Below are 23,444 nucleotides of genomic sequence, written 5' to 3' on the forward strand. Positions count from 1 at the left end.
TGCATTATGGGTGCTGGGACCATGGCTAACCTAAACTCAGGTTTCATGGGCTTAGTGCCACAGTGCTTTCCTCTGAACATCCTCTTGGGATACTCGCTGTTCTCAGCACATTCGTGGGGCAGCTCCCTCATGACTGGGCTCTACAACAAAATGGGCAAGAAATTCACAGCTGTGAAGAAAATGCTGGTTTTGAAGTTTGATTTGCGTGATTTACTGTCAGGACGCAACAAAGTGTTAAGAAAAGTACTCAGTACGTCAGTCTGCTTCAAAGATCCCAAAGGCAGTCATCCCAAACAAACTACATTGACTAAACTAAAATACATAGACTTTAAAACTAGAGCTATAAATCATAACTATTAAATCACAGTAAGAAAGCTTATCAATCTGCATATGAAAAGAAGGAATTCATAGATGAATAAAGTTGAATTACCTCCTGAGTTACATACCCAAAAAGTTCACCCCTGGGATTAATCTCAAGGAACACTGCTAACAGCTTGCACTCCAACACAAACACATCTTTTTACAGACAGCAATCAACTACAGTCAAACATCGCTGAACAAACCTTTACCTCTCCTGACTGCCAATTGTGTGCTAAGCCACAGCACAACAGATGTTTCTCAAAAGCTATTTATATATGCGTCCCTGCTAAGATGTTGTATTGCGGTGGTAATGAAGATTACTTATGTGAAACAAGTTCATGTACTAAATTTTTCTCTATGTTTGCCCTAAATATATTAGTAGATTATTAAAAATACTGTATTTTCCCACATAGACAACCTCCCTTTCTCTGCCTCCAAATTCCATGTTACATGGGATCATTTTATCACATCTGACATTTCAGGGCACTGTTACCCAATGCCTGCTCTCTATATTTTGACTGTGGAGAAAATAACCTTATTTTCCAGGAAGAGGACTGTTGACTACTTCAGTGAACCATCACATCCAGCCTGTCTCAGGTCGTTTGAGATGCAGTAGGGCTAGTGGAAAAAGAAAACTAGGAAAAATCTGTGCATCGTGAGCCTCTCCACTTGAAAAGGTGTGTCTAATTAATTACCTGACTAGCATCATCTACTATCATTCAGTTATGAATCAGTGTAAGTAACTTAAAGCACATCTGAAAAAATACTTCTCAACTTGTCATCACTACAAAGACTGTTTTAAGTTTTTCTCTCTCTCCATAATCAAAGCAGATAGCAAGGACAAAAAGAGTAACTGGAAAGAAGCAACAGGAAGATTTAAACCTGACAATATTCTGATACACAGGAACCTAATCAATCATACACAAAGATATTGTAGTTACCACCTTAATTCCTACTTTACTCCAGTCATTTATCTGCTGTCTGTCTTCCTACCTATTCAGGCACAGAAGCTGATCTGATTCAAGTTGTACAGTCTTGGAAAATACAGGATTTTTATAAACATATGTGCATGATGAATCCTGGTTGAGAAGGTTTTGCTGCATCCGTCTGTACTCAACTAGCTGAGCATTTAACATTGAAAATCCAGGGCCAGACGACAGCAGAAGTTTCATACAGTATATTTTTAAGCTTTGAAACTGCAAAGGTACATAAGAAACAGGTACCTAAAATTGAACTCAATTAGACATGAAGCTTCTGAAGGTGAATGAATGTAAGACCACCACTCACCTCTTCTAACGGCAGCAACTATTAGCATGACTTCACATTCTTGTTCTTTTCCTTTACAAGGTATGCACTCTTTTGCTTGGTAGATTAAACAAAACTATCTTCTCTTTATGCCAGCAAGCAGGAGGAGTTGGCCAGCACTCTGACTTCTCTCAGCAAAGACAGCGATCAGCTATGCAAGGATCAGGATACTCCACACCCAGAGCAGTTGGGGGGCCTCTGCATCCCAAAATCCAAGTACAACTGCTGTAGGTGGGCCTCAAAAGACACAGGAAAGCTGCCTGTGGGAGCTGAAGGCCTGGCAGCAGTTGTTAAGATCAGACCAAATCTCTATTCCCGACGGCAAACAGCAAAATAGTGAAACCGCCAAGGAGGACTCATTCCCGCTCAGTTCATGACCTCTGCAAAAAAAGCAACAAATTCCTCTTCTCCTTTCAAATTAAACATCTACTCTTTATTGCCAAGGAATATGTTTTAATAATCTGGGGTGTTCAAGGTTTGATAAACATCAGAAATCTCTTTGCTGCTGTTACATGATACCTGACATACATTTCCCCCCCACTCACATCTTTGCATTTTCTTGCCAACATTACATAAAACATACTGGAGTTCTTTAACATACAGGTTGGGGTTTCCTTGCAAATACTAAAAAAAGCTGGTCACGTCCAAAGAACTTTTTTTTTTAATTGACTTTTTGTACTGAATGAAGTTTCAGCATATTCCAGTTGGAAAACCTACACTGTTTTCACTTTCAGTAAAAGTAAAAAATTTAATTGCATTTCAATAGCCTAAATTATTGAATACAATCCATCTATTTATCTGTTTCCTTCTCAGATTTGAAGACATCCATTTGATGTTCAGGTGGCATGTCCACAACTGACAATCATCTTGAATGTCTCCAGTTTGGGATTTTTTGCAGTAAACATTCCAGGCAAGATGAGCTACCCAATAGCTTGGCAACAATTTATTTACCGTCCCTTTTCAGCCATTAGTAAAGCCCTCCCTAGATGGAATTTGATAAACAACTCAGCTGTTCATGAAGCTAGGGTAGCTGCAAATTGAGGTGGACTATGCAGAATAACCAATCCAAATTACTACTTTTGATTAAGTCTACAGAGACTGTGCAAATGTACTTTTGAAGGCCTATTTGGAAAACAGGAATCATGGACTGCATTTGGATGGCAGAATAGTTTACAGGCTAAGCTTTCAGGCAGAATAAAAAGTAATACAATAATATACAGTATTTAAGAATTTCCTTAAGTTTACAGAAAGGAACTCTTCTTTAATACAGCGTCTCTCTATTGCAAGGGTTTCTCCCAGCTCTTTCAGAATGGTTCTGGTTCTCTGGGCAGCGGAATGTAAAGCAGAAAAGGATCTTTCCTCCTACAGCACAGATATTCCTGTCCTTCCACTTACTGTAAGCACACTGGAGGTGCATTTGAGGTGTACTGCTACATCCACTTTCCTCTAAGAATGCAAAAAGTAACAAGAGTAGGAGAAGGAACACATATCGCATCAAGTCTTATGGACAAGAACTACGGGGTGAGAACAGCAGAAATAGCTTGTCATGTTTTTTGGTGGTGGGAAAAGAAAGGAGAAGAAAAGTCAGCAACCGCTGATAAATCATTCCCATCATTTCAGATTATATCCTAGCTTCCCTACTAATTACACTTAAGATGACCTTTTGTTTGTAGAGAAAAACAACCAAACCATGCTTATACTTCAGTCACGAGTAAGGCTATCAGTGATGTTCATGAATTCTGCAAATTACAAGCTTCTAACTCCTTAGCTGATAAGAGCACATAAAGGAAAAGGGTAAATTCAAAGCAACTATCATTTTTTCCTTTACTCAGCAGAGGGACTCAGACTACAGTTGGTTAATCAGAGAGAGGTGTATCTAGACAGCAGAAGCAGCAGAGTCCTGGAAGATTATCCAAAGCTTCATGGACCATGAAAGCAGCTGTACTGGCTCCAGAGCCAACACAAGTTGCCAGCAATTTTGCTGATTTAAAGCACTGCAGAGCCCCAGTCCCAGGCAAACTCACGTCTCCAAACTGTTCCTGCAGATGCAGATTTCTGAAGAACGCAAATGTTATACATGACTACCCAAAATCAGCTCAAGGCCAGCAGGACTTACTGGCTTTGGCAAGAACCTCTATACTGGCCTTCCTAATGGCTAGGGAACGTACACAAGACACAGTTCTGCTGTGACTGAATGCCAGCAGTTCAGGCTCAGCACTGTGCTCCAGCTCATCAGCCCTTCCACCTGAACACCCTACTACAGAGCCACAAAGGGCTTACAAGGTCAACAGATGTATCCCCACTGAAAAAAAAAAAAAATATATATATATATAGGGTTATGGAGCTATGTGTCCATCTATTTATTTCCTAACCTGAGCCTGGCAATTTTATTCCTTTAATACATATTGAAAGTTATAAAGGACAACATTATTTGCAGCATATAAACAATACTTGTATACCACTATACAATAGAATACATCATACCAGAAGCTGTGAAGGAGAATACTGACAATGATCTGCGAAGTTTACTGATCTTCAATTTGCTTACATAATAGTCTGTATGCAGGCCTAAGTGCTGGATTACTAATATTTCTCATTAAATTTCAGACAAAAGAATGGAATAAACAATATGAAAGACTCTTTAGAAGAAAAAATGAACTGAAAGAATTTTCATGGAAGTACTGTGAAAACACCAAGCATGATTGCAACAATTCACAGTCCTTTAAAAAAAAAAAAGTGAAAGTCTAGAATCCAAGCAGTTTCAGTTCTCTAAGATTGTATTTTAGAAAGTAATTTTTAATCGGGATTGAGTGGCTCAAGAGATTGGGTAACAGTATTTAAAAAAGCAAGTGATTAATCTGTGATCAACCAGAGAGTAAAGACTAAAGAGCATTTAAGGTCTCAAACACCCCTGGAAACTAGCCAACTTAGTCTAATACTGCAGGTGCTGACTTGAGGCAGATTTGGGAACTTACACCTTCTCACATAATCCTCATGGTTATGAGTAGCTTCCTCAAATTTAAGTAGAACCACTCTAACACCCTGGGCCAATGTAACAAAATAGAAAGCATTACTTTCAGAACAGTCCTCATAGCTCCTAAACTTCTTCAAACTAACCATAGCATTGGGTTGACTTCTGCTCTTTTGGTTGTTTACAGATGGAATGAAAGAGCAAGCAACAACTGGTGGGATATTTATGAAGATAAAGTATCACCCACTCCGAGACAATTCTGGAAATACCTTGCTTACTCAAATCTTTGAGTGACTGCAATGCTTCTCTGAGAGGATGTAATTAACACCTTTCTTCCTTGTCTAAAATTCTTGCTCACTGAAATACCAAATTGCACTCAGCTCATCTTCAGCACTGGAAAAATACAACATTGGTGTGAACATTAAGAACAAAGATGAAGCTAGCCTACCCGTTTCTCAAATAAAACAAACAGACCAAAACAAAATCCAGCCCCCAAACAGACATGTTTCTTAATTTCATTTAGGTTCTTGTTCATCACTGGCAAAAATGCACAGCAAATGGTGGCAACTGCATCGAAAAACAGTGTTTTGCAGCTGAGAATTTGCACTATCAAATAGTGTTACTGTGCTCTTCGTATCTGTTGCGGTGTCCATGGAAATAAATAGGAGGCACTACTTTCTGGGAGATCTGCGTACATTATGTTCAATACATATTATCAAGTCTGCAGTGACTTTTATCAAAATTTGCTTATGTTTTCTCTGAAAACAAACAGTACAGCAAAGCAGTGTGTCTGGATCAGATCTGTGCGGTGTTCTCAGGGCATTTCCAGTTAAGTTTTTCATGAAATTGTTATTGTTTAAGAAGCAACTTTCTGACCTCTTCAGAGATAACAGAAGAAACTTAATGAAAGAAAACATCCGAGAATTGTACAAAGAGAAAGGATTTTTCTACTTCTGCACATGTCAGGTAAAAGCTTTATAAACTGTTTTTCTACATCAAGAGTTGAGAGTTTTATTAGGTTGTGCAACTGACCTATGCAGACAGTTTTCTGGCACTATTTTCACAACTTGTACTCTATCACCTCAGTTATCCAGATCTTCCTGCTATCCCAGCAAGGATCACATTCCTGGCACGTATTAATTACGCTGAAAATTACCCTGGATTACTTGAAACCTCAAATAACTGATCCTATTCACCATCCTCCCTTTTAAATAACAGAGGATATATTGTATAGCAGTGCTAATACCTTGTATAGCTGTAACTCCAGAAAGTAATACATGAACATCTCTCACCCAGCAGACCTGCTGGCTTTGGTCTGGGAACTCAGACCAAGGTGGGCACACAGTTTATGGAATGATGCTACCCACTGACATGGCTGCGGGCAGGAGGGGACAGGAGGCAGGAAGGACGGCCAGGTCAACAACAAAAAGCACAGAGCAGCATTCCTGATCCACGCATTACTGACCAAGGAGATGGAGCCGCTTCACAGTTCTACAGCTGACAAAACAACCTTGAGTCTCTCCTACAGTCAGCCAAAGGCTAGCTGCTGCACAGTACACATACATCTCACGGATGCCTAAGCTCTCATCTACGTGACTCATGGTCTCCATCTCCTCATGCATGTCACATACCTGGCAGGCAGGCCTCCATCAGGCAGCTTCCAGGACCCTCTATGACTGCGTTACTGGAACTTCAATGTGAAGATGAGGACATAAAGGCCTACCGGCAAGGCGCATGGTCAGCCAGCACCCGAAGGCCTTTAAAGCTGTTGCTAGGTAAGAGTTGCAAAGTTGGGATTGGTTTCGGAAAAAAACAGCAAGCCTCCTTCCAACTGGACTAAAAACAGTACTCAAAGGACAACAAGCAATGAGGCGGCGTTCGCTCAGAGAAGGCATTAGAAACATCCAGGGACAGCTGGAAACACCAGTGGGATTTGCTGGCTGCACAACCAGCCACACGACACGGACCCAGCTCCAGTTATATAAGGCAAGGAGCGGGCAGAGCACCCACAGTTCCATCAGTTTATGGCCTGAAGTTTGTTGCCCCATGACAGGTGCAAGGGTGAGGTTCACATCTGGCACTCAGGCCAGCGAGGAGCTCGGCACACTGATACCACGTACCAAGTCTGGTAATATCTCTCTAGCTGCCACAGTAAAAGGAGAGCTGGTAATGCCCGCATCGTAGCTGAAAAAAAAGGAAAAGAAAGGAGCTAGGGGGCAGCATGTTTAGCATTGGCCACACAGGGAAACACAAGCTTAATTCTAAATTCTGCATGAGAAATAGTGCAAATCAAAGAGAAATGCCAAGGTGACGAAGCAGCGTACAGAATGGACTGAAAAAAGTTAAGCTGAACTCAGCAGACACTTGCATGCATGCACACATTTAGCAAGTTCAATTCTATTTCTTATTTAAAGTCTGAAAAGAGACCCCCTTTTCACACATTTCACAGTAATAAATCAGGGCACAGTACTGCCCCCAAACAGAAACAGACATTCACATCTCAGTAACAGTATTTCCTGCATGAAGATTAGGAGACAGCAGCAAACAAAAGTGGTAACAGAGCCAGGACTTTAGCAGGACACCGCTCCAAACAGAGGAGGATTGCCTCTGTACTGCAGTATTAATTTCCTAGACCGTTAATGATATTACTTGTCAAAAAATGAATGTGTAATTCTCCCAGATAAGCTGTGGGACAGATTTCCACACTGTAGCACAAGGCTATGCAGCCTTCAAAAGGTTAACAGCTAATGGCTTTGATGTGCCTCAGTGAGATAGCTCAGCCTACCACTGCATTTTTTGCACAAGCAATTAACTAAGCTGCTTCCTTTGCAGCATTAATTTTAACGACTTTACAATTGTATCATTATACCTCTAGACATTAAAAGGAAGTGCATTACAATTGGAGAGTACTGTGCCAAGCAGGAAGTAAGTGGCTTCAATCCAGGAGCACTGAGGAATGCAAAAACCAAGGAGACTTCAGTGTCAGCCTCTATGAACTCTTGACCACATCACTGGACTTCAGAATTTCACTGGGCTCTGCACATGGACCTTTAAGGCAACTGGGCTGTATTGCACTAGCTAGTCTTCCTGCTTGTTTGTTTGAAGCCAGGAAAACAACTGCAGTGGGATCTTTGGAGGGAGACACATCCCATCATCTGCCTTCAGCACGTATGCTCCTGCTGGCAACACGCACAGCATCTGACAGCAATCTGCTCACACCACCAGAAAAGGTTTTCTGCATAGAAACAGCACAGACAGTTGCTAGTGGACAGAAAGTGCAACAGAATTCATGTTGGCAAGTTGATCCACAGCCAAAAAGGAGATTAGAGGCAGCATTCTTTCTCCTCCATCCTCCATGCAAGGGCTGGGGTCCCAACAGACCGTTGCTAATTTACCCTGGCTCTCTTGTCCCAGGAGGATTTGGGAATAGAGAGCTTGAGCCCCACTGGCCCACCATCAGTTTGCAGATCTGCCAGCAGCTAGGAAACCTTTGTCCCCGCTCACCTGGAGGGGCTGTTCTGGTTGGAGCTGTTTGGAAGGCACCCCCTCCCTTACCCATCCAGAGAGCCACTGCCATCAGCTATCAAAATTCCCTGAGACATACATCTGATCACATGGATTTTACGGGCAGCAGGATCTGTATCACAGATGCGGTAAGAATGAGGGGTAGTAGTAAATACAGCAAATATTTTCACTTTGCTCAACTCTATTTACGCTGCAGTTAGCTCTTACTCTGACAAAGAAATACCAAGATCTAGCTGTTCCCCGGTGCTGAGGCTGCACGTCACTGAAAAAGACAGTTGAGGATAAGATTGTATTTATAGCACAGACCTACAGGCTCCAACCTGCAAGCGGCTTTCCAGAATAAGGGAGCAAGAACACAAACTACAGTTTTAACCACAAACAATCTTTAAACTGGAGATTTCAGTTTGAGACTTTCCCAGGTCCCTGTGTCCTTTGATTCTGACCAATAACTTCAGGATTGCATCTAAGTTTAAACTCCTTAGCAACAGACTTGCAAGTGCTTTAAGCTGATGGAAGTTGCCAGAAGGGTCAGCATCTCCTGGCATTAGGTGAAACCATCATTCTTCTGGTACTTAATGATACTAGAAGTCTGTTCTTTAAAAGTTTGTCATTTCTAAAATAGTCACTTGACTACCAGCAAACCAATGAGTTCAAACCATGGCTGAACTTGCAGAAGGAGCCAAATCTAAAGATTAACACAGTGGTCAATCTGCACTTTCCATGGGTGCAAATGAGCTACTGCTGGAAACCAGCTGCCCTCCCCAGTGCAAAGAAAGACTCTGTCATTTATAGTAAAGGTTAATGCCATGATAAGGGCAAGTTCACATTTCAGCTACCTAGCATTAGGTTTTCAGCAGCCACAGTGTTTTTGTTTTTGCTATTTTCAAATGTTATGCTTGGAATCCTTCCCTTTATTAAACCTACTGTGTCCAAAAAAAAAAAGTGTAAACAATCATTAGTCAAAGCCTTTATTTGCAGAGCTTATAAACAACATCTCTGTGAAGTCACTTGACAGCCCCAATAGGTAGATCCTTTGGTTTTAACTGAGCACTCTTTTCTGAAGTGTGGGAGTTCGCTAACCCCTCACAGAGCAATAAAACCATCGGTGTGAAATGTTAAAAAAAATTCAGAAAGGAACTGCTCTACTGTGACCATCCTCTCAGATGTGTATACAGAAAAAGCTCTCCTTCCTTCTGAATTGCAAGCCAACATTTTAGATTATTTAATGTGAATAAAGTTAATTGTTAATACCTATTATATCAAATATCACTTAAAGCCATGGTTGAAAACAGAAGTTGGGAGAGCAGTCTAAAAACAGGCTGTGAATGACACAGGAATGCCTGTGGTATTTTTGTAAGTGTTATTTATTATTTGTATTAACATACTGTCTAGGAGTCCTGGCTGTGGAGCAGGACTCATGGGGTGAGGTGTTAGACAAAAACAGATCAGCAGATGATCTTTCCCACAAAGAGCTTACACGTATTATTAGCACTTGGCTGAAGCAAGTCATGACATTCCCAGTGGCAGTGCTCAGTAGGCTCAGGACACAGGTTAAGCTGTCTGTGAAGCTGCACCTTTGAAGCCTAACCCACGTACTTTGGGAACAGGCCTCAACCACACAACTATGTTTGAACCTGCCCATGGTTGTGGTGCACAGCATGTGCCCTACAAACCTCCACACACATTGGCTTGTACCATCTTAACCAACAAGGAAACCATGTGAGGTGCTCGGGGTGCTGTATTACAGACTTCGGCTTTTAATAGGGGACACTGGCAGAAAGTATGGCAGAAAGAGATGATCTTGTGGGAGCTGCAAGGAGAGACTGCAGCCAATGAACAGCTTAGCTTATATAGTGAACTGTGAGCACGGCTGCCAAAGAAGCATCTACAGGAGGGGACTTCAGGACAGCAGACAGGCTGGTCTGAGAGTGCGGCCTGGGATCTACAGTGCACAGAGCACAGAAAAACCTGAATAATCTCCTTTTCAGAACCAATGAAACAAGGTGTCCCTCACTCCGGGTTTTGCCTCCAGCCATCCAGTCCAGCCAGTAGCTAAGGCTAGAAGGGACCCCTATGAATACCAAGGTCAGCTCATCAGCCAGAGTGGGACGACAGACACAGAGACTTACTAGGAGGGGTTTACAGCTATATTCAACTTAATCACAAGCAAATAAATAAGGTGGAGGTAATTTACATCCCTTTATTTGCTTAGTTGGTTTTCAAAGGCTCACCTCTTATTAACTGTCTGTTATTTCAGCCTCTATTACATCTGTACACTTGGAAGTCATTAAAGTCCAAACTTGGAAGTCGTCAACAAAATCTCAACCCAAGCGCAGCAGTGGATCAAATGGATGATTAGTTTTCAGCATCAAAAGTAAGTGAGTTTCTCAGCCGAATACAATAGCACAGCAAAAACAATTATTTCAACCAACAAAATGTTAAACAAGATGCCAAAATTGTGTTTTGCATTTGACTCAACTTTTTCTCTAAATGGGAAGAAAACAACGTTTTCTGAACAGTATTTGTATGGTTAATTGGCAGCAATTAATAACTTTCAATTCAGACTACGAATGGCAGTTGAATTTCAGTTCAAAGTTTTAGTTTTTATTGGTTTGCATCTCATTTTTTCCCTATCAATGCTACTTCCTCTGTGCTTCCTGCCAAGTGTTTGAACTGATGGATGTTTTCATCTTGTCCGATAAATTAACTGCACCGTCACCATAGAGATTGATTGTTCTACACAGATCCTGTTTACAAACAGTTTGGTTAAGAAACACCTGTTAGTTTACTTTGTATTCTTCATAAAACTTAGAAATCACTGTGTGTTTGTCATTCAGCTAAATTCAATAACAGGAATTTTGTAAGGTAAAATCTGTCCAGCTCAGATGACACCAAATCAAATAGGTGGGAAAATATAAATGAAAAGTTGATTCAAAGGAGAAGTACAGAAAACTTGGGGGGGGGGGGGGGGGGAATAAGCCTACGAAGACATGGCAAACGCAAATTTTTTTTCTTCCTTTCCCAAGGACATTATTGACATAGCACCCTTATGTTACGTGATGAGCCAAAGCACACAGTGCTGTTCCAAACCACTGGCCAGACCCTAAGTATTGTTCTAGTCAAACACTCAGACACCAGAACTGATGGCAGGCGCGGGAGTTGAACAGAAACTGACTACTACAAAGAGATCCACAGAAACCATAGCAGGATGGTTTGCATAGAATTTTGTTATGATGCTTGATGCTTTGCTCTCCATCAACGTTCACAAAAGTGGTTTTGGGATACGAGTGCCAAGAACGTACTGTTTTTAGACAGTCGGGAAATTTTGCTGCTGTTTACTTCTCATGTACCACAACTTACACAGCAGGACTTTTGTATGATGCAACTGCATCAGGAAATGAATTTGTCCAGCAGATAACAGAAGTACTAACTAAGGAAACAGAAATTATCATGTATTATGAATCTAGGTATTACAATGGAAGTTGTCTCTTTCCAGGAATTACTATAAGGAGAGTGAGAAATTAAGAAAATTGTCTTCTTATTCTTCCTTTAAGAGAAAAAAAAAAAACAATACTGAAGTACAAGTTGGAAAAATTAATTAAAAAGTAACAGATAATAGTTAGAAGTCCATGTATTTCTCTATCTCCTCAAATCACTTTTGACAGTATTCTGGTATATTTATCTCCTGTAATTGCATTTTCAGGTTCATATATTCGTGAAGAAAAATGACCTAATTTTCTGAACTTAATTCAAAGTACAAAATCCTAAAAGCTAATACAATTCTTGAATACTGTTGAGACATCATATGACATCAATTTATGCAACAGGACAGCATAAATGCAAATTACCAGCACCATCAGACAGACAACTACTCTTAACAAGGTTCATAGCAAGTTCCCAGAGAATATTTTGCCAAAAGAAACTTCCTAGGAAAATAATCACTGGAAAAAAAAAATCTTGTTTTCAAAGGAAGCTTTTCTTTAAACAGTAAGTTGCAGTTCTGTTCACCTTGGTGCAAAAACTGTGCAAGCAGGTGATTTTCACAGCGCTGTTTTTTTTGCGTTGCTAAATCATAAAAATATTGCAAGGATGAGGCGCGTACACAAGCTGAAAACTGGATACTACAGTAAACAGATTTTTATTCAGTAGTGATGAAACATGAGCCAAGATACAAGCTGAAGTTCAGCCCTTTAACTTTGTCTTGGCTACTTCCTTCTATTATATGTGAGGCTCTTTCACACAGTCTCTGAAGTAAGTGTCTAAGCTCCTGTGGGGATTGTTCAAGGAACTGAAGTAACGCTATAAACTCTCCTAAACCCTGTCAAACAAAAGATAAGACAGAAACATTTTCTTTTCTCACAGAGTGATATCATTCAGGGACAGGAAGCAAGAACTAGGATTTTTTTTTAAGCAAAAAGATAGCTGGCTAACATATAGTTAGCATTAGAGAGCAATACTTACCTAATTACCTAAAATGCTGCAAATGTGTTATTGTCATAGAATATATAACTCCAGTTGTACAAAATTGCTGTTGCTAGGAACCTTAAAAATAAGTTGTGTCCACTCTGAACATCCTACCAAGTGAATGAAAACAACAGCAACTGGCTTGGTAAAAATCACTTGCAACGTAATCATATTCGTTGTACTCTAATAAACCATCACTGTGCTCAAAATACTTTTCCAGGCTTGCACAATTAAATACATGAAATGATACTTCTGGAAAGCTGACAGCCTTAAAATAGATGTTAAGTATCACTGCCTAGCATGTGAAAATTTATTCTGGTAACATTGCTCTTTCAGCAAAGCCTGTTATTCCTACATGTGTTTAATATGATCTTTGGATGTTTTGTGAATTTCCTTTTTGGTGGGAGCATTAGCATTCCGGATTAATGGATAATGAACAGGAATAAGAAAGCATTTCGTCAAATTTATTGCTCACCGTAAGTCTGAACACTAAGCCATCGGTTCTATGTTTTATTTCATTAAAGCAATGCATCATCTCTACTGTGATAACAGAACCAGTCGGCACTTCTGGAGATCAAAGCAAATTACAAACAGGCTTGCCAAACTAAGCATATGTAATTTTATATGTAATGTTGCATACAATCTACATCCTGACTGAGACTTGCAACCAGACAAAGATCATCTTTGTCTATTTATACAGCCAGCACTTACTACAGAGGTGTGCAAATCCTTGAGTCCTCACTCTAACACTACGATACTATGAACCAATAAATTTTGCTAACATGACTGCTGCTCTGGTATACAAAAGGTTTGCAAAATAAGCCATTCCTTTTAAACCACATAAGGAAATCACTGGTAAGATTTTTAGAGTAACTATGGATTCATCTACCCTTAAACACCAGGAAAAGTTTGAACAATTTAATCTGTCAGCAGTAGACCAGTTGCATATAAGACTTCACAGCAGTGTTATAAGAAATCACTCAAACACCAAATACAGGCAATTTTTTTTTCAGCTGACAATATTCCCAGATGAATACTTCATCATATCCACAATATACATTTCCTTCAATGCAGTGTACCTCCTCATTTGTCCTTACAATAACAAAGGAGAAAAATAGACTAGGGCTCGGAGAACTGAACTAGATTTAAGTAGACATTTTGTAGAGCAACATTATATATGACTGTTTATACCTCTGGAGCTTAATGATGAAATAAAAGTAACAGTGTGTAATTTACAATTACTCTAAAGCTTTAGCTGCAGTTCTCTAAAAACAAAAATCTACCTATCTCCTCTACTACTGTATACTTTATACTGCTATATACTATATCAGCTATTGGGATGAAATTAAGATAGAACGATTAAGTTACACTTTTTAGGCAGAAGGAATATCTAGAAATTTAAAAGCACACACTTTACTCAAAGCTGTGCTTCTAGAGTATTTCTACGAGTACTGGAGTAAGCCACACATACTGAAGGGAAATAACTGGAACAGTTAATGTATACTATGTCAAGCCAACCAAATCTAAGATAATAAAGAAAAATCAGCAGTAAATAAAGTAATGTCCCTCATACGCAGCCAACTAAGTATAACTGTTTCTGGAAAGTAATGTCATTTTTTTTTTCCAAGCACAAGGACATGGTACAGGTGAGAGAAAAGAAAAAGATGCACAATATGCTCAAAAACCATAGTGATATCTGTACTCTAAAATATTATGCCATAAGTATGTTTCAACAGAGTAGAACACTCAATTATTTTAAATGTGCACACCATCACTGAAGCAGCCACTTAACCCCACGAAGTAAAAAATGGCAAAAAATGTCAGCAGGTACAGGGCTAAACATGTTTAAAAGTAAGCCTCATTTGGAAAGGCTGTCTCGGTTTGGAAGAGAACACACATAGCAGGTAAAAAACATCCATTAGTGAAGTAAGTACAATTCAAAAAGCCAGAAGCACAAATAAAATTTTCTAATAGCCTGCTTTTATTAGGAAGAATTACTTGGGAAAATATTTAGAATTTAGAATTACTTTATTAGGAAAAATATTTAGAAAAATAATTACTGAAGATAGCTAGAGGACATGGGTACAAAAGCTAAAAAGAAAAGTCACCTTCCAACATGAAATTAATCTGCTGTATCATTAACAACCTGAAAACCACTACTTTCTTGCCACTTTGAAGACATACGCCTTACAACAGAAAGACTTATCTCAAGAAATGAGAAGAATACAACACAATCACTTTTTCTATGACCTTCCTCTTACAATCAACTTATCTTTGGGATTTTAATCATGAATAAGAGAAAAAACAATGTAACTCAATATCATCCTCTTAGAACAATTGTAACAAAAATGGAGTCTTTTAATAAAGGGATCGAAGGAAAAGAGAATTGCTATACTGCTATGTTTTGCAGCAGCTTATTCCAAACACACCTTGCAATAGGGACCGAGTATAAAAAAGAACTAGATGTATTTTAGAGACAAAAGAAAAGCACACAAGGAAACATCACAGAAAGGTTAGGCAGTATTCATGCAGAAACATGCCTGTCATTCTACAGGTTGAGGGACCTGGCCTCAAAGGTCTGAACACACTGAAACTTTTTAATGCTGTTTATAAAGGAACATTGATCTCAAATATCAACATATAATATGTTCTGAATCTTACACAACTAAGTTAAAACATCAGTAGTGCTGAAACAGAAAGGATCTATGTATGCAAGGGTATCATTAGTCTAAAATGAGGATGGTCACCCTCCACATGTCCAAGAGGATCTTATATTCCCAGCCACATTTCCAGGCAAAAATACAAATAACAAATAAATTAAAAATATAAATATAGCCATATTTCTGTCACTAGTCCTACTCAACCTAGCATCAGTTCATACCCCCTGTTCTTTCCTAGCAGCAGGCACAGGACCTTGCCACTCCAAGATGACCTCCCCCAGAACCAGCTGGAGTAAAGTGCCCTAAGGGGCAGTTTCAGCCCACAGGCTGTAAGCACCTCCTCTGTGGTCTTCCTTGCTCTCACAGAATATGGGCAACTTTTATTCTGTCCTTAAAGTCAACATGAAATGGTTCCCTAGATAGTTCTGCGATGAATGTTACCTGCAGACTGTGGCATTCTGAGGAAAAGGCGGATGAGACAAAATATACAAATGCATTTGCCTTTCTTTCCAAAAAGATATCTTTTTGTGGTCACCATTTAAAAAGTATACAGGTGAGACCAAGATAATTTTCCTCTGAAAATACAACCTCCCTCTTGAATACTTTCCACTCTGGAAGAAAAAGACTGGAAGGTCTTCAGTAGACTGCACTGTTCAGATGTCAGTAAGTCAGAAGAGTTTGAATTATAGAAATAATTGCTATCTAAATCACACAGTCACAAAACCAAGGTGCAAAAAAGCAGTAGTGAAAGATTTTTCTCCATTTGATATACTCACCAAACCTGCAATGGGGGTTGGTAGTCTGTTGATCTTTTTGACCAATCCCGGCTTTATTGCATTCAGCAACCTGTTATGAGAAAGGAGTATTCATAAGTCACAAAACCCAAATTATCAAATAATTGTCCCCAGCATATAAACATTTCAGTACGGCTGGAAGAGATTCTTCCCAGTGTCTTCTCCTGCAAATAGATGTACATACCCGAAGTTCCATCACAGAAATAAAGGAAAGCTAGAAAGAAAAATATCCTCAGTATCCCAAGGAAGAATAGTCTGACAGTTTCCACACTGCAGGGTGAGGAATTTTCATCATAAAATCCTCTTGTAACAAACTGTGTTTCCCTGCCACTTTTCTCCCAGCAGAAAACCTCATGCTTTTTATCCCAAGGCTGAAAATTCCATCCCAATCATCGGGAAGAAAATCATCAGATCAAGACAATCACTTCAAATTCAAGATCTTGAAAGAGTTCAACAGATGCTTAAACTATGTTTAAAACTCTACAAATGAGGGTATGCACAATGAAAAAGAAGAAATCTCCCACTGTGCTGACACTCCATCCATTCAGGAATCACCCCTTCCAGTAGCCTACTATAACCACGAGCAGCAAAGAACACAATGTAAATGGCATTTGGGGGAGTTGGGGCGGGTATTATTATTATTATTTTTTTAAATCTTCTTCCATTTAAAAACTGTAACTCAACCTCATAAAAATTGCTGTACTAGTACTGACTTCTGCTTATGATAAAATCTAGAACTCTCATGTTCTAGAAAACACACGATGAAAGAATATATTTCATATACAAAAACCCAACACTTTTTTTTTTACCCCTAGATACATAGAATAGCACAAAAAGAATAATACATCTATTTTCCCATAATCATCATTTTATTCCAGAGGAGGCAAACAAAAATTACTTTGTTTTCCTCAAATGCACAAACTTATTTTTCAGACTTGCAAAGCAGCAGTGCTATAAACTAATATCTTTCATTCAGTTGCTTCAACAGGCAATGTAAGATTTCTTTTTCTTCATGGCACTTCTTGAATACTCTAGTTCTGTTGTGACTTCAATCTACCTATTCTGCCCAAGAGCCTATTCTGTCCCAAGGAACAAATCATATATTAACAAAAGTATCCCATTTTCTTTATTACTAATTTGTGAATACACTAGGCACAATAACACATACTGAAGGAGCACATCAAATGCCACAGACAATAACAGACAGTAAAATAAAGAGATCTTAATGGAAACCCCAAAGTCAAAGCCCATTCCCAATAAACTCTCAGACTGGCATGTACAGGGCTCCCTGTGAGAAATGGGGGAGGGGTAAGACGAGAGGAAGGAAAAGAGTAGGGAATAAACAACACTTTAGATCACCGCTGGGAGTCTGAAGTAGGAGGAAATGGGCCAGGGCAGGATGGAAAAGCCTGAGGAAGAAAGGTCTCTATTATTAAAATGTTTACCTCCTGTTGGAAACATCTCTAAATGGTCTGGCGCTAAAACCTCCAAGACTGGCCCACTGAAGAATGTGCCAAAGGCAGATTTCTTCCAGAGCAGTCTGGCTGCTTCTAAATTATTGCCTCATCTAGAGCAACATTCCCGATGCCAAAACACTGAGAGTCGCCAGCTCGCCCAGCCACCAGCCTGGCCAAGAAGCTGCACTGTTTATACAGTGTCACAGTGTCAGCCCTTAGTCCCACCGTTGCTATCTGCCCGTTTCTCTACTGAAGCTACTGAATACACCTCTTCCTACATAGGCCAACACACACAAACTAATTTTTTTTCTGTTCTATTTGGACTCATATAGAGCTTCTGTCTTGATATGTGAAATTTTATAAACTCCAGCAGGTTTCTGTCAAAATACAGGGCCAACAAAACACCCATCCATGCTGCAATGCAGACTTGGCTTAAGGCCCTCAGCAATGACCCAGGGGAAAGTCTTGACGTCTGGAAAATGCTTTCTGAAGCAGGCCTTCCTGTGGCAGTCCCTTTCCAGCCCTGCCACAACAGCAGCTCCAGGCTTTGTCAAACACCCAGCCCTCACCCTAGGTGCATTCAGAGGTGAAGACCTGACCCCCAGGGAACAAATTCACAGAAGAGAGAATTTCTGCAGCCTAACCCCTCCCACAGCCCCACTACATTGGCTCCACTTGCAGGCCCTCTACAGCTACAGCTCTTGGCCTTGTCACTCTCCCAGCCACAGCCCTGACCATGACAGTGTGAGCTGATCAGTTTATAAATATTTGCAGTTTGCAGTACTTTCCCTTAACCACTCAAATAAGATGCTGTAAAAAAAATCCACCGGAACCACAGAAACCTTGGCAAACAGTACCTGGCAAAACGCTGTTCTAGCTAATGGACTGCAGGCATCTGGAACGAGATGACATGACTGTAACCAGAAGCAGGTATTTTTTCTGCTCTTAACTGCACAGCAATGCTAGATGACTGCACTACAGGCATCTACAGACAGGGGAACAATTCCAGCATCTGTTGTCCAGCCATATGGGTCATCTCTGAAAATTTTATGAGATAATATCCTTCCCATCCCTCCAAAAGAGACAAAACAACTTCACATTCTTCTGTCAGAACAAATGTTATAGGAGCAAGGTAGAATCTATCAGCTTCCACGTCAGCTGTAACAACATACATAGTGTTCTATGCTTATTTTCACAACATTTATCTCTATTAAAAAAGTTAACCCTATCATCTTCATACCACAGGGCAGGAAATCAACATAATCCATAGACACAACAAAGAGCTAAGATCCTATCCCCTGATCAGGTCAGACAAGTTGCTTACAAAAGTGATGGAACTATGTGACAAAAACTGGGACTAAGAAGTGCGCAGCCTAACTCTCATAATATGAAAGCCTCCTGTAACTTTTTTTAATGACCTTTTCACTCACTTGCTCATGAAGCAGGAAGATGCTTGAAGGTACCTGCTGAACAAACACCTGTAATCGATGACACACATAACAACTCTCTACCTCAGACATCTGGTTAGGATGGCCAGATCAGCAATGGTGATCAGCCTATTGAAGTCACCAGCTCCCTGCTGGCAGGTTCAGAGAGAAGTTTTAAGACACTTACCAAATTGTACTGAGACTTTAAATTACCACCCATTTCTCTGAGTGCTTCCTAGCTCCTACTGACCCTGTCTCACCCCTTCTCCTCCAAGGAAGCAGTCCTTTTCCTTGTGCAGTGAAAATCATCAACGTTCAGGTATTTTCATCCTTGTGAGGGTATCAAAAGCAGACATGCAGTTTGCTCTTAATGTAAATCTCAGCCTCCCAGTTCTGCCTCAAAAATAAAGGTCCACAAGTTGCAAGCTCAGGTTTTCCCAAGCACACATTTATTAGTTTAGGTTTTTGTACAGTTGTGTTCTTCAAGCAAAGAAAGCGCACATACAGATTTTCATCCTCTGAAGAACAAAACAAAACCTTTACACCACCACGTATCACATTCTGTTATGTAGAAGTTCGTGAACTGTTTAAATTGTCAGAGTTGAAGCACAGAAGTTGGATTTTTATTTTTTGTTACGGTATTGGTACTATTTTTCATATTCTTGCAATCAGGAATCTAGGAAACCAGATGCAAATGGGACACGTCCAGCTATGTTGTGTCGAGAAAAGAAAAAAGCAGGGTCATTTTTTAGTCTTCCATTACTTTTTCTTTTTCCCTCTCACTCAGTAAGATACTGCTAACTTTAGGTCTGACACCAGATGGTGAGGGAATAGATGCCATGAAACAGTGTCCTTCGGTGTTGTTCTCAAAAGCAGATCACAGGTACCTTCCCCAGGTTTGACCTTTTTTTGGTAGCTGAGGTTTCGTGACCCACGGGCATATTGGAGATGACAGTCAGAAAAGGTTACGGAGGACTTCTAAAAAACTTTAGCTTTCAGACAACTTGCTTTACACAGAAAACATTTTGGAGTCTTAACAACTGCTGCTAAAAGTTATTGATATGAAGAGAAAAAAAAAGAACAAAAATATAAAGACTATAATACTTTTCGTACTGAGGGAATTCTGGCATCTGATACATCCTGCTCTTCTCTGACATAACCAAAAGGAAAAAAGGACAGTGAAATCTCAAGAAATATTTTAACAGTAAAAGAAGCAAAAACATATCAAGATGAAAAAAAGATGAGGTAGAATAGTTCTTGAAAGAATTCAAATATAATATGATGGAAAAAAAAAATCCCACCAAACCCCCAAAAGACAGCAATCGAACACAGGGTAAAACCAAAGCTCTTCAGGTTCCATATGTAAAACAGGAGTCTCTGTATGCACACACCTGACCCATTACCAAGGTCCTTCAAATTCTCAGCTAGGATTTCTGTCCAGCCTCTCCGGCATTTACACACCTGTCCTGAGTCAGGTCAGTCCTCTGTTTTTCACTTCTCTCCTTAAAGCTCTCTTGTCACTTTCAATACGACATTCACACATCCATCCCATCCACCCCTTCTCTGAACCAGGCATTGACTTAGATCCCTTGGTGGTTAGCTGTTAGGTGCAGCTTGGTAAGATTCTGCTCAGGAGCAGCCTTACCTTATGGAAACATCAGGGCACGATGGCAATGGAAAGCTGATCCACTCCCACCCTTATAGGGAGAAGCTAGGTCACTTCCTTCCCCTTGTGAAAAACAGCTCTGGTAGGTATGGGAAGAATCAATTGCTCTACTCGGTACCGTCCCCAAGGCTTGAAATTCCAGGAGATAAGGTATCTCCGCAGTAGGACAGACAGGCTGAAATCAGTACTAGCCACTGTGTGACTAACCTATGAGACCTTCCTGGGGTTGTTTATCACCGGTTAAGAATTTGAAAAGCTTCTGCCAGGAAAAGAAGGCGTTTCAGGCAACAGCTGATAAAAGATCTAATGAAAAGCACCAAGACAACTGCACATGAAATTCTTGCAAGAAAGCGTCAGTTAAGAAAATATTCAGAGGATGGCTGCCAAATCCAGCCTCCAACAGGACTTAGTTTCTAAGAGGAATATTTTCAGAGAATAAGCTTCAGAAATGGAAAAATGAAAGGCTGAAATGATGTGTGGTTCACAGATGAATCCAGGCTGGATGGATATGCATCCAACAGAGTTCTTAGCTCAAATAGCAGATCATATTCCTAAAAAGAAAAGCTGACTAATTACCTAAACTTAAAGCAAAAAGGAATTTCATATTTGAGAGTTAAGAAATCCTATCCATAAAATTCTATGCACAGCAAACCTTCAAGGAGACAATTCTCTTTTTAAAATTAAGTTTTACAAATTTACATTTTAACAAACAGCTTTTCAGCACTTGACAATTATTAGTTCAGACAGTTTCAGTATCTATGTATTTTAAACTTGTGCTATATAGCAACAGCTCCAACATGGCCAAAATAGTTGAAAAGGTAAAGAAAACTCGCTGTTTTCTTAATCTTAAATACAAATAAGATGCATTGATACAGTGCAGACAACAGAAGATTTTGTTGCAAAGGAAATGGCAAAGAAATTTCAAAATATAGAGTTGTTCTTGAGGTCACAAAAATATTTTTGGGAAAACATTCTTGAGTGATTGCTAATGATGTCCCTGTTATTATTTATTTAGTGTCAGATTAACAAGGTGCTTTTTTAACATGCAAGACAGAACTGCCTTTGTCATATAAAGGCCTCACAGTCCAGTCTGATAAGTGAAAGGAGAATAAATAGCTATGCAAACTTGTAGGACTGAGAAAAGTCAAGCCAAATACAGCATAAAATGGGCCATACTCTGCCAACTAGAAATATGAATAAGATGGAGGTCTTGCAAAGCAGCTCAAGAAAGGCAACAGGGAAGACTGTGCCTTCACACGGACTATTTATACAGAACCTACCACCACAATGAATGACATGTAGAACAACTCACGTACCTACAGATTTACAACTCTCAGTTTTACAGGGTAGCAATAAGAACAGATAATTACCCAAAGTATTTATTCAAAGCAAGTTCTTATACATACACTCTTGGAAAGCTGAAACCTCTCACAGGATTACCTTGCTTTGCACTTCAGCAAAACTCACTTTGAATGGATCAGTGTTCCAGAGCCTCTTGCTCTGTCAATTACAAACTTGCAATAGAAAAACCCTACTATTTAGTCTGCTGAGATGCATATATTTTTTTAACATAATTACAAAGACAGGCCATTTTAATCGTACTCAAGCATGCCCTTCAATGGCCATTCTCCGTTTCTCATGCGCACAGCTAAACATTATGGTTTACATTACCCTTGACCCCTCAACCTAAGCTATACTAATAAGTAGCTCGTCATCTTAACATTGCAATAAAACTTAAAGATTAAAAACTCCGGGTCCATATAAAACAGTTTCAGATGTCCTCACATGAACCTAAATCTCAATGCTTAATAAGCCTTGGGGCCCGTCTCTCTAAATTGGAGCCAGGCCAAATCCACGATGCTGATTATGGTTTGGCTTTACAATACGCAGCCTGAAAACCACAGGGGAACACCAATCCCTTCTTACCTTAAGGCATGGGTCACATTCAAAATTTCAAGTACGCCTATGAAACTCAAATACCTTCTTGGTTTCCAGGAATAGCAAATTCAACACAACTTAATTAAGCGTAAGTATCTGCATTGTACACTGTACAGCTGAGTGCTGAATTGATGCCAGGCCCATACCCACTGACAGATAAAAATCAAAATCCTACAGTCTACTGAGGTTCCTGCACACTCATTTTCCCCTACCAGGTCTCCATAAGCAGCAGAGCAATTTTAAATAAAATACATTAGCTTGCAAGAAGAATCTGATTTTTAAAGAACCAAACTGAAATACCATACATTCAACTAAAGCTGCTCTGATATAAGGTTCCACACCTAACACTATCACTGACTCGAAAACAAAGTTTTCCTATTCCATAGCATTATATTTGCACTGATCTGGCACAAATCCAGCTGTTGGTGAAAACAGCATTCATGTCAGCCCAAAGCTTGGTCACATGCATGACAGCCACGATGCAAGACTCAAGAAAGTCTGCTCTCTGAGAATAAGCAGCTCATTCATCACCAGAGACATAAAGAACACAAGCCAAGGAGATTTCTTATTTACAGAAGAAAATTATTCTCATGACAGAGTAAATGATAAATTCCATTAAGTAATTCTTAATCACAATCACTTTCAGCTCACACACATTTACAATCACACGTCATTTTTTTCTTTAATTACTATTAAAATAATCTATGTATATGAATAACTTCTCTTTTTTTTTTTCTCAAATTTAAAAGCACAAAAAAGATTGTAGGCTTTTTTAAGAGCATGCATGATTGAAGGGAAGGGCCCTTCCTGTACATTTTCTTGCACAAGGATAAAACTTTTCCCTCGACTCAGTGTATATAGTCTTAGTCTTGGTAAA

The 23,444-nt window shown here is 39.6% G+C and overlaps 1 protein-coding gene and 1 long non-coding RNA gene across 8 annotated transcripts in view; one reads left to right on the forward strand and one right to left on the reverse strand.

Moving 5' to 3' along the window:
* Nucleotides 1-23,444, reverse strand: part of LIMCH1 (LIM and calponin homology domains 1) — a 166,680-nt gene that overhangs the window by 76,264 nt on the left and 66,972 nt on the right. For all 7 annotated transcript variants that reach the window (XM_021393732.1, XM_021393727.1, XM_021393730.1 and 4 more), the window contains exon 3: nt 16,062-16,131. In XM_021393732.1, the coding sequence (XP_021249407.1) occupies nt 16,062-16,131 (70 nt within the window). The remainder of the gene's footprint in view (nt 1-16,061; nt 16,132-23,444) is intronic.
* LOC110397445 overlaps nt 6,277-23,444 on the forward strand; it is a 32,522-nt gene continuing 15,354 nt past the window's right edge. The window contains exons 1-2 of the long non-coding RNA XR_002437783.1: nt 6,277-6,411; nt 10,419-10,535. This is a non-coding gene — a long non-coding RNA (uncharacterized LOC110397445). The remainder of the gene's footprint in view (nt 6,412-10,418; nt 10,536-23,444) is intronic.

Source organism: Numida meleagris, chromosome 4 (genome assembly GCF_002078875.1).
Source record: "Numida meleagris isolate 19003 breed g44 Domestic line chromosome 4, NumMel1.0, whole genome shotgun sequence".
Lineage (NCBI taxonomy): Eukaryota > Metazoa > Chordata > Aves > Galliformes > Numididae > Numida > Numida meleagris.